This window comes from Pleuronectes platessa, chromosome 2, assembly GCF_947347685.1.
Source record: "Pleuronectes platessa chromosome 2, fPlePla1.1, whole genome shotgun sequence".
NCBI classification, from domain to species: Eukaryota; Metazoa; Chordata; class Actinopteri; order Pleuronectiformes; family Pleuronectidae; genus Pleuronectes; species Pleuronectes platessa.
The window spans coordinates 19,951,428-19,963,620 of NC_070627.1; the positions used below are offsets into that span (position 1 = coordinate 19,951,428).

General features: G+C 40.8%; 1 protein-coding gene across 2 annotated transcripts; it reads left to right on the forward strand.

The window, feature by feature from the left end:
* The first annotated feature begins 4,042 nt into the window (after positions 1–4,042).
* myorg (myogenesis regulating glycosidase (putative)) lies at positions 4,043–11,823 on the forward strand. 2 transcript variants are annotated; one of them, XM_053435898.1, is made up of 3 exons: positions 4,043–4,143; positions 7,556–7,935; positions 8,096–11,823. In XM_053435898.1, the coding sequence occupies exons 2-3, from the start codon at positions 7,673–7,675 to the stop codon at positions 9,885–9,887; spliced, it is 2,055 nt and encodes a 684-aa protein (XP_053291873.1). In that variant the 5' UTR covers positions 4,043–4,143; positions 7,556–7,672; the 3' UTR covers positions 9,888–11,823. The 2 variants fall into 2 exon arrangements, with proteins under 2 accessions (XP_053291873.1, XP_053291883.1); XM_053435908.1 differs by having other exon boundaries at positions 4,099–4,239.
* Positions 11,824–12,193: the final 370 nt, after the last annotated feature.

The window sequence follows — 12,193 nt, forward strand, 5'->3', positions numbered from 1 at the left end:
CAAAGAGCAGTTCACACCTCCCAGCGGAGCGACCAGAGCACAGCTGCGGCCCACCTCTGCCCACCGTAGGAACAACCCCCAGCCTCGGCCGGTAAGATGCTCTCACACGTGCACTGTGGAGGTTTAAAGAATGAAGTCGTTATTTAGTAGAAAGAAAATAAGTCTTAGGAATCAATCAATTAATAGAAGTGGTCATCATTAGCTCTGTGTCATTTATAAATAATATACATGACTTTTTAATATAAGAACCAATATTTCCTGGTGGTGCGGTCTAATTGGATTTCTTGTAATTGGCACTCCATTGTTCCTCATTTGTGACCATATACTTGAGTGCCTCAGAGTAAATTGGCAGCTGGTTGTTTACATTTGCCCGTGCTTGATGAAAGCTGTATCCCATCTATTATTCAATACTTCCTTTCCTCCATGACTGTGTATTTATCCAGACATGGAGTAAACAGAGAGTGTACGGTCACATTAATGTGAGGAGACTAATAGCTAATAACTCCACAATACATGTAAAAGTGATGTAAAAACAAAACACAAACACAAGATATCTTACATCCTGCATAATTTCACATTTTATATAGTGCATTAGATCAATAAAATGCAAAGAAAAACACCCTATCGGATAAATCTTATGGCACTTTTACTTTTCGTTACATTCTTGGTAAATACGGATTTTGTGCTGACGGAGAAATTAGTAATTTTGGAGAAATAGTGGTTTATTTCATGATAAAAAATAGGAATATCTGATTATTACAGGGATTAATTGAGATGTCTGCTAATAATCAGAAGGGGGGGGGGGGGGGTGGGATTGCCAAATAGGAAAACGTATACAAAGGATTTGCAGTGGTTTCAGTGCAAGCATGAATAGAATTACAAAAATTTTATAAAAACATAAACAATAGAAACTAGAAAAGGATATGTGCTTATATTTACAATATAAGCACATAGGTTGTTGGCCACGGACAGTCACAGGCCAGTACATGTATGCAGTGCATATACCAAATTTATACAGTACCCTCTCTTCCTTATCTTCCATTCTTTCGTTTTTTATGTTTCATAACACTAAAAATCCCTTCTTTTCTTTGCCTCTCCAGGACTTTCTGTTTCCTCGCAGCCTTCAGCCCAGCTACAAGTCCACCATACTCACACACACACCCCCCTCTCCTCCTGTGGACAGCGGCCGTCCTCTCTTCCCTCCCGTCAGACATTTGTCATTTCACAGTCCAGTTACAACTCGCCCTGACAACTATCTAAAAACTGCAGAGGCAGGCAGACCACGACACATGCCCCCCGTCAACCAGGCCGCAGAACAAGCTCTGCCCTCTGCTGACAGACTGTGGAAACTGCAGCTGGCCGAGCCTCCTGCTGGCACTGGCAATTCTCTCCACACGGCTTTGAAGAATCCACAAAGGTAAAGCAATTAATCAGCAAACAACACTGAAGAAATACTGACTCTGACTGGTTTATTATCTGTACAGGAGAATGGATCACACGGGGAATGTGCATCCTCTCTCAGCGCAGCAGCTCAGGTGAGAAGCTGACCTCTGACCTCTTGTAGTGACCTCTAAACCCGGAACAAACCGGAGTTTAGCTTTTATTTATTCAGAAAGTCGTTTATTCTCCCTCCTAAAATTAATAAATTAACATTTGCCAAAACGCCGCCTGTTCCCCTTGTATGAGAAAGAATGGGTGCAAATGTGGCATCAGGTATATTCCCAATGATTACACTTATTTATTGCATACAGATGATACCAGTCTAAGACAATCATTCAATTCTTACGTTTTCTTAAGCATTTCACCCTAAATCACATGAAATACCAATAAAAGTTACATCATGACAAACTTCATTTTAAGGATGAACAAGATGTTTTGCCAACGACAACAAAAGATGAAAGTGCTGTGACACAAATGAGATTCCATTGGGCACTTAGACCCGTTGTGATGTGATTGTCATCAAGTTTGAAAGGGGGTGTGGCTACCTCCTGTGGGGTTTAGTCACTGGTGGTGATTGATGGGGTCTGGAGGATTTCCATGATGTGAATGAGACGAGTGGACTCAGCTGAGCTCGAGCAGGACGCTGGATAGGGATGGCTTTATTTTTTGACATTGGACATGTGGATGAGTATTATCGAATGAGAACTGGGTGATTTTACAAGTAATTTTAAAACATTGTTCCCTGACAGGCCGCAAGCAGGAGCTCCACTTCGGACAAGACCCCAAACCAGCTATCCCTCTGCAGCTCAACGCCACTTTGCACGTCCTCAGCCTCGCAGGTCTCACTCTAACAGCTCTCGGGATTATAGGTGCATATTCACTTTTATGTAATAACATGAAGTGCAATGTACTGGACACGAATAAGCCTCTATTCCGTCATTTAAATAATAACCACTGAGGTCTAATTCACGCCGCTCTGATTTTCAGCAACAGCGGCTGCTACAGCTGCTTCCACGTGGTGAAGCCCTACAAAGCCAGACACTACATCATCCACCCAGAGTTTGTGTCTGAGTGCCTTTCTTAGGACTATTAGACCACGGAAGAGGGAGTGGGGGCCCTGGGGTGGCCCTGGAGGGGGCGTCCAGACGTTTCCCACAGCAGAAACAGGGATCATTAACTTCACTATTGTTTAATTCTCTGCTAATTAACCCAGTGAGGCAAGGTGTAAGAATGAATAATGTAACTGTAGGCTGCACTCTCACTGCTATTATCTCCCTGTGTGCAATCTGAAAGTACTAAATCAGCACATGGCATAAAGAGGCTGGCGGTGGTCACACTGATGGTGGCGTGTGGCCCTAATTTGCATCTGTGTATAACATTAAAATTTGATTCTACTGTAAGTGAGATTACTTTCTCTGTGTGCATTTTTCACTGCATGTTTGGAGGGTTAGAACAGAAAGAGACTGCAAACAAAGAAACTCTACTCCGGGGTATAAGCAGCAGTCGATGAAGTAATTAAACATTTTACCTGAAGTACAAATAAAGAGAAAACAATGTACTCGGGTAAAAAGTTCCCCATTTACTTTTCCACTTGAGTATTGGTAAGTTAGGAGACGGGGGCTAATATCAGCTGCCTGCTCTGATAGGATCAGCGGAATAATTATCCTCTCTTTATTGATCACTTTTTAAAATATAAACATGTGCATTGTGAAAATATTATTGGGTAAAAAGTACAGATATCGATATATAGAGACCTATTATAATGATTATTGTTAGAACGTATTTTTTTTAGCTTCGCAATTTTTTTTCCCCCTTCTTCCCAGGTCTTTGTGGTAAAGTTATCTCTCTCACAACTGGTAATCTTTTCAGCCACTGTTGTTTTATTTAAAGTAGCGCTGCATTGACAATCAAACAATATCAATAATTATATATGATTATAGCAAAAAGCTGATGAAGTTCAAACACCTCTTTAAGTATAACATATAACATTTAGATTCAACATTTAGGTTCAGATTTGACATTGAGATTTATATTTAAATTTTAGGTTTAACATTTATATTTGAATTTAACATCTAGGTTTAAATGTATTATTTAGATTCAACATTGGCATTATCTTTAATACGTTTTTTACAGAAAAAGAAAGTCAATGTTACAAAGTTCACAAATATTGCTCTAAATCTGGTAAAAACCTGACTTAAAAAATTACACACAACTTTTAAAGAAACGTTTTGGAGCTAAATATTGTGAAATGCTGTTTTTCAGCATGTGCCACTAGACAGGGTTACAAGGGCTGGGCCATATAAAACAACACAAATATCGTCGCAATAAATTTTCATCCATAACAATATAACAAAAGTCTCAACACATAATTGATCTACAGTGGATTTGTAGTGTTTTGTTGTATAAAAAATAGCTTAAAATCACAACTCAGGAGTGAGAAATACAAATCAATGAAAATAAATAATAATGTGATAATTATCGATATCGACTAATTTAATTATTTTTTTCTAAATATAGTTTTCGGCCATAACATTGTTGCATATGTGGGTGTGAGACATAGACATTGTAACTGCCCTGGACCGCATTTCCCATGGTGCAGTGCGCGCAGAGGACAGGAACATGCCTTGATTCTTCCCTCGGTTCTTTTCTGGGAACTGAGGCAAACAAGCTGAGAGGAGCCGCTGCTGCTGCTGCTGCTGCTCGGTAGGAAAAACCCTGTTTCTCTACAAACTACAGGGAGAAAACACAGGAGGCTGCAGACATGTGTGAATGTCATGTTGTACTTTCTTGGATTACGAGGTAGTTTGCCTCTCTCTTAACTTTTTGCTGCACCTCCCACCAGGCGCACAACAACGGCTTCTGTACATTAGACTGGAGCGAGCTCCCTGCGTGGAGACATCGTGCGTAAAGCAGGACGAGGCTCGTTTCTGTTCAATGATCGCTTTATACATGTGTGTTTGTTTGCGTTGTTTATTTGTATTTAACACATTAAATATGCAAGGTCTCAAGTTCAACTCTGAAACTGTCCACGTCTCAAGTGGAACCGTCCAAAGTGAGGTTGGTTATTGTTGCGTTCTAAGCTCTGTAACTTATACTATTTCAAATTTTATTTTCCAAAGTCATGATCAGTATTTTGCAACTTGTGATCCCCCTCCCACACACGCATGCAGGGGGACACGTGCGCGCGTGCACATGAGATAGTGAGCCCTCCTCACACGCCTGCTCTGCAGCATTATCAGCACTGCTGTGTTTGTTTTTCACCCCCGTGTCAGACAAGATAGGAAATCGGCTGAAAAGGCACATATGAGAGCTGCCTGATCACACCACAAACAAAGAAGTGTTTGTTGTGGAAAATAAAATCTGCCTCCTCATCCTCTTTCAAAGAGGAAAACAAAACACGTCAGCGCAACATGATGAGGGGGAAATACATAATCTGCATTAGAATAAAATATAATATTGTTTGATTAAATATGTGAAAACCCGGATGAAAGATGAAATGATTAGTTGATTAGTTGAATGACAGAAATTAAACAGCAACATTTTTATAGCTTCTTATTGTCTTAATTTATTATATCACTGTTGGATTTGTGTTTATCACTTTATATACTCAACAATAAACAATACTATTCAGAAGATATTAGGATCTGAACTAGGACTGGGTACTGCCTTCAACCTCATGATACGATACGTATCATGATACAGAGGCCAAGAAACAATACGTATCGCGATACACATTGCTTTTGAAAAGATTACCATGTCATGCACAGAATTTACTATGACAGCTGTTCTTTATTATTACGTATAACAGCGAAGACAAAGCCTTAAGGATCGCACAACTTAAAACACAATCAGTTTCAAATCCCAGAGTTCTTAATAAATGCAAATCATTTATTCTTTAACTTCTAAACTTAGAAGGGCTTTTTCTTTTGTCTCTTATATATATATATTTTTATATTTGATACTATTCGTTATCAACAGCGCTGTACGGGCGCAAGTCTTTACATATAGCAGGAAAGTACATTTGTGATCTTCTTAGCCCGTTGGGATGTTGAGGTTGGTCGTGTTGTTGAAGTATTTCACTTTGTTTCTGCATAGCTTGCATGTTGCATGACTCATGTCCAACTCCCAACTTCCTGGTGTTTGCAAAACCGGCGGTGGATACAGTTCTCCACTGTTTTCATCCATGTTCGTTTTTAATTGAGACATGTGCAGTTTGTGTCTTTGCTGCCACTTCTTGGCTTTATTGTGCACCGCACCATAGGTGATGATTCTTTTTCAAAACTGCTGTCACAGCATTGATGCCGTATCGATACAGTAGCATCTGCATTGATGTGTGCATCAGCAAGGAGGACGTCACGATATATTGCCATATTGATATTTTGAGCACCTCCCCAATCTGAACAGTTCTGAAGTTTACTTTGTGTTTGTTTGATTTGGTCGAGAGTTTATGAGACACGTATTTAAACTGTCCAACATTTTGCGTGCATATAGTTCAACTGACACACACAATAGGAGACGTAACATGACACGCACAGCCACACACACACACTCCTGCAGACAGGACAGAAGTTCTTCCCGCTGATTATGTAGCAGCTAGTTTTATCTTCAGTGTTGCAGAAGAAGTGACGCCCCGTTTATCCAGGAACATAAATGTGAATTCAGCATTTATACCGATCAGTTCTATGTGTGAGGGATTAGAAAAGAGCAGAGGAGCAGAGTCTGCTGTTGACCAGCGGAGCAATCGGATACTGTAAAGTCTATAATTAGTTTTTCACCAGACAAGCCTTGGTGCATTCATTTGGAGAGGGTCAGCATATATAATAATCTCTATTGATGTTATTATTTTATGGGGGGAGGGCTGTGATTGTCACTGGGTAGTTCGCACACTGGTTCCAGCTCTAATGTGGTAATAGATTGTCATGTTACCTTTTCCATTTGGTTCCCACTGTGCTTCCATTAACCAAAACATAAATAAAATAAGCAGAGTAACCATTTAAGACACCGATTTTATAGAGCAGGCCTTATTTCATTAAATCCTCTCCTGGTCAGTTTCTTCACTAGCAGCTATCAGTGGATCTCCAAGGAACCAACAGTTCTCTGTTAATTAATGATGGGCTTATGTTATCCCTCCTGTTGTTGGGGGAAATCTATACAAAGGGTGGTTGAACACAGAATTAGTCAATTAGATTGCTAATTAATAGCAAGCATTTTTTATTATCGACCCCTGCTGCCAGAGTAGAGCATGGGGGTCAATTCCAGTTAGGACGAGGACAGAAGAGGACAGAAGTCCCCTCGGTCGGCTGTGCTCAATGATTTAATCTATTCTGATTAGCTAAAGCAACAATAAGAAACATCAACAACTTAATTACCCGTACGAATTTCTCCTGTGTCATTATCTATCCTGTTGCCTTCTAATCTTCACCTCTACTGTTTCAAACTGTGTGTTTTTTGCTTGAGTGATCCAGGTATCAGTTTTGGTTATACCGGCATAGAGCTCAGAGTTTAGTATGCTTTCCTCTCCTCGTCCTCATTGGCAGAACTTTGAGGCCAAAATCCCCTCTTCTGCTTCCTCACCTCCTTACATACAAATGAGTCTTCCTTCAATAGAGCTCCTAAGTTAGAATTACTGCAGAGGACGCTCACTTTATCTTCCTGTGGACGACTGGCACTAGATTTGTTTTGCTAAATCTCAAACACATCTTCAAAGTTTACATCCTGACAGTTTAATACCTCTAAGTGCTGTGAAATCACTCGCTGTGCAGCAACGTGGGGCGTGTAAGACAATGCTGGAAAAGTCGTGGAGGCTTTGAACTGACAGAACAGAACAAGTGAACAAGATGGACTGAGAAACAGGTTGATATATTGACTGTGTGTGGATCTAGCTGGGGCTGTTTCCCTGGATGTCTCTGATAGTTAAGTCAATATACTCTGTCTATTCACATCAGCTCAGCCACATCGGATGAATTTACTGCACAAAGGCTCCAGCGACAAGCAGCATGTCTGTAGTGACCATTTCATTGTTCACAGATTTTTCTCACATTTGTTTTCCATAAAATGCATGAAATCTCAACAATTCATTTTCTAAATCTTTTTTTCTCTCTCTCTCTGTGGACAGACAGGAGAACAGACATAACAGCAGGGGCCAGGGTGCAACAAAAGAGGCTCCCTGGAAAACATTTACATGGTCTGTAGAAAATTCACTCTCGGATTTGGCCGCTGAGCAGCACAAGTCATGTACCAAGTGGTGCCAGGAGGAGCCGGGGGCACAATTACAGATGTTATCCCCAAGCAGAAACACAGCAAGGACACTCGACCCTTAGTCGGGGCTGGCGTAATCGGCCTGGTGCTGGTAATTGCAGCAGTGACTGCGTGGTGTTATTACATCGCCTCTGTACGCAAAGCTGAGCTGCTTAAGACTCAGCTGCTGGATCTGAATAAAGATGGCTACATTATCCGCAACCAGGGAGGCTCCATTGTTTTCAGAATGGATTTCAGGTTGGTCTATTTGAATAGTGTTTCACATTTCATGTATGTGTATAGATACATATATCAGACATGTCAGAAAATCTATGTACGTCTTAATGTATAAATATTTATTTTAGACATGTCATCAAGAGACACTATGGGAATCTGATTATTTTCTGAACCTTGGCAGGTCAGGGACCCTGGATTTGGACTCATGCTCTAAAGACCGTGAGATGCTGAGCTGTGGACGTACCACAGATAGGAAACTAAACTTCTTCATTGAGACAGTACAACCTAAGGACACGGTACAGTGCTACCGTGTGCGTTGGGAGGAGCTGGTTCCTGACATTCCTGTTGAGCATGCCATGACTTACAAGTTTGCACATTGGTATGGAGGTGCTGTGTCAGCAATTCAGCACTGGCCCATTTCTATTTCTGGCCAACAAGCTCCCAAACCGTTTGTTACTAGTGACATCTACGCAAACCGCAATGAATTTGGTGGTATCTTAGAGAGTTATTGGCTTTCGTCCAATGCTACAGCCATCAAGATCAATAACTCTGTGCCCTTTCACCTGGGCTGGAATGAAACAGAGAAGACCATGTCCTTCCAGGCCCGATACAATGACAGTCCCTTCAAGCCGAACCCAGGGGAGGCTCCGTGTGCTGAACTTAGCTACAGAGTCTGTGTGGGCTTGGATGTGACATCCATGCACAAGTACATGGTCCGCAGGTACTTCAACAAGCCAAACAAAGTGCCAGCCAAAGCCATGTTTCGCCATCCAATTTGGTCGACTTGGGCACTACATAAGACTAAGATAGACCAAGAGAAACTCTTGGCGTATGCTGCCAACATTCGAAAGCATAACTTCAATTGTAGCCACCTAGAACTAGACGACCGCTACTCCAGCCGATACGGGGAATTTGAGTTTGACACAACAAAGTTCCCCAATGCCTCATCCATGTTTCAAAAGCTGAAATCAGATGGATTTCTAGTGTCACTCTGGATCCACCCTTTTGTGAACTATGACTCCGACAACTTCCACACTTGTGTAGAGAGGAGCCTGTTTGTCATGGAGCCAACAGGACGTCTACCAGCTTTGGTGAAGTGGTGGAATGGTATCGGCGGCATTTTGGATTTCACTAATCCAGAGGCCCGTGATTGGTTTTCCTCCCAGCTCCGCTCACTGCGCTCCAGGTATGGGGTGACATCTTTTAAATTCGATGCAGGGGAGACCAACTACTTACCATGGAAATTTAGCACAAGAACTCCGATTCGAGACCCAAGTTTCTTCACAAGACGTTACACGGAAATGGCTATTCCCTATAATGACAGAGCTGAGCTGCGGAGTGGTTACCAGTCCCAGAACATTTCCTGCTTCTTCAGACCAATTGATCGAGACTCTGTGTGGGGCTATGAGTTGGGCCTCAAGTCTCTCATCCCCACAGTGCTCACCATTAGCATTCTCGGCTATCAGTTCATTCTACCGGACATGATTGGAGGCAATGCCTATCTGAACCGCACGGAAGGAAGTCGCATATTACCTGATCGAGAACTCTATATCCGCTGGCTGGAGCTGTCGGCCTTCATGCCCTCCATGCAGTTTTCTATTCCGCCATGGGCATATGACAATGAGGTGGTTGAAATAGCACGGAAATACACAGCTCTCCATGAAAGTCTTGTGGCACCACGGGTCCTGGAGCTGGCTGGTGAGGTGCTGGACACTGGAGACCCAATCATACGGCCCCTGTGGTGGATTGCCACAGGTGATGAGACAGCCTATAAAATCGACTCCCAGTTCCTGATTGGGGACGACCTCATGGTAGCCCCAGTTTTAGAGCCCGGAAAGCAAGAGCGTGACATCTACCTCCCTGCTGGCCGCTGGAGAAGCTACAAGGGGGAGAGATTTGATATCAAGGAGCCACTGCACCTCACAGACTATCCAGTAGACCTGGATGAAATAGCTTACTTTGTTTGGGTGTAGCAAAAAGGGAAAGAAAAGCTGTAAAATACGGATGTATTGCAAGTGTGTATAATGCTTCTTAATTCAACTTTTCATTTTTTTCAAGGAACGACATGTTATTTAATCTTTTTAAAGTTACATATTTCGTGCTTTGAAGGTCTTTTATATCATGTCTGTGAAACAATTGTCAAAAAGGGAATATACGCAAACAGGGATTTGATTAAGGCACAATCGCAATGGTAGACCATAAAGATTTGGAATGTCACAGTACTTTGTTAGTAGTTAATTAGTCAGTCCATAACTTTGGGACACTCCTCTAAAACTGTCAGACGACTATGCACTTTCTTGTGACCTCAGCAACACACTCACAAACATTGAGGTTGTTTGGATGATGTTTGTAGAGAAAATAGAAATTAAAGAGAGACACCGATACTTTCAAGTAAAGATAGGCCGAACAAGTTGTATGATGCAAGGTTGATACAAGGGTTTCATTATTGTCATAAGGCCACTTTGCCTTTGACACTAATGAATTTGTATTCATTTGCTTCAACACACTTTTCAGGAAGTTGGGTTTTATGTTTCACTTTTCAGCGTGAACGCTTGAAAGTTAATCACTACAAATTGCATGTGCTTTGTGTGTAACACAGTGTCATGTAACGTCACTTAGCCCAGAAGAAGGTTCCTTTTATTAGGCACTAAATACTTAATGCTCTTCCTCAGGTAACAGTTTTCTCAGGCTGGAGTGTGTTTAATGTTCAGAGAAAACAAAGCACACATGCAGGTTATTGATACTAATGATGTCTAAACATTGACACGTCTACAACTTACAAGATAATGAGCATCGCTTAGCTTTTTAAAATTCTCAAACATAATAACCTAAATAATAATGGTTGGTTATTTTTATATCCAGACTTATTTTACAGTGTGGAAGTCCATATAAGTAATGGATTTAGCCTCATTTAATTAATGAAGTTAAATGGTACAGTGTGTTTTGTCTTTGTGTTTGTTAATGTGAATATTTTATCACTGCAGTGACTCAAGTGCCATGTGTTAAAAATTAACTGCCACGTAATCTATATGATTTTTGTTATGCTATACATTTATTATTGTTTTAATGTTGCATACAATTCTTCATTTATATTATTATTATTGGTGAGTAACCCTTGAACCACATCTCCTAACTTTGTCTTAAAATGTTCCTCATATACCAAATGAAAAGATTAACTACATTGATAAAATCATGTATCTTGAAATCTACAGATCAAACTGATGTGTGTGACTGGGTGACAGCAATTCTAATACGTATTAATGTCATTACCATCAATTTCTTATTCTATATGATTTTAAATCATGCGACTAAAATTGTAATTGCTTTGGATGATATCCATTTTTTACTTTCTTTGTTTGTTGGGAGCTTTTTAATTGAGATTATCTCGGCTGAGTTTTCAAGTTGCAATGAAAACAATTATTGTGTGTTTGTGAATTAAGGAAAATGAAACGTCCACATTCCCATGGTGCAATATTCACATTTGGCAATATTTGCTTGTGTTTGTGTTTTAATGCCGTCTGCCTTTCAGACCCGTGTTGCTGTGTGCTTGTGACTTGTGAGTTACACATGTTGACCTCGATGGATTTTGTTTGTGCCTATTGCCGTAGTGTCATCATAACAGCACCGCCTATTTATAGCAGTTCTCACTCAGCATCTGGGCCAGGCCGATCTCCGAGGCTATATCTGTCTCAGACTGTTGCTTTATGACGACACTGAGAGGCTCTTTTGGACTGAATGTCTCTTTGCTGGTGGCTCCTGTGACCCAGCGTGTCCTGTTTGCTTCAGGTTAATGTGGCCGAAGGCTGGCAACATTTGCATGTGCCTAAAGGTTTGCAGCAATTTCAGAAAGAGAGTGCATGTTTGATGTCCTATGCGATACAAATGTATTAAAAATAATTTTGCAGATAATCTTGTCCAATTTGACTCATTTTAAGACAGTGGTTCTCAAGTGGGGGTCCGTGTCACACTACCACGGGGTCTGTAAAAAAGCTTCTATATATATCCATCAAAATCTCTATGATATATGACTATTCTGTGTTGACATTTTGAAAATATTTCAATACTTAACTAATATCATTTCGCTTGTGTTGTTTCTTTCACATAACAAAGTCTATGTGTAAAAAAAGATAGGTGATGTGTAATTATTCCAAGGGACATGCATGAGGTGGTCATTGGATTATTTTCTATCTTGTTGAAGGTCTTGGCTTAAAATGAAACTGAGAAAAGAAAGTGCATTCGCCACATTTTGGTGTCACGACCATCATTACCAGACGACTGT

Excerpts from the sequence above, each read along its gene's own strand:
- myorg (XM_053435898.1), top strand. The coding sequence starts at position 7,673 with ATGTACCAAGTGGTGCCAGGAGGAGCCGGGGGCACAATTACAGATGTT. Across the intron at positions 7,936-8,095 it reads GTTTTCAGAATGGATTTCAG|GTCAGGGACCCTGGATTTGG; the intron begins GTTGGTCTATTT and ends GAACCTTGGCAG.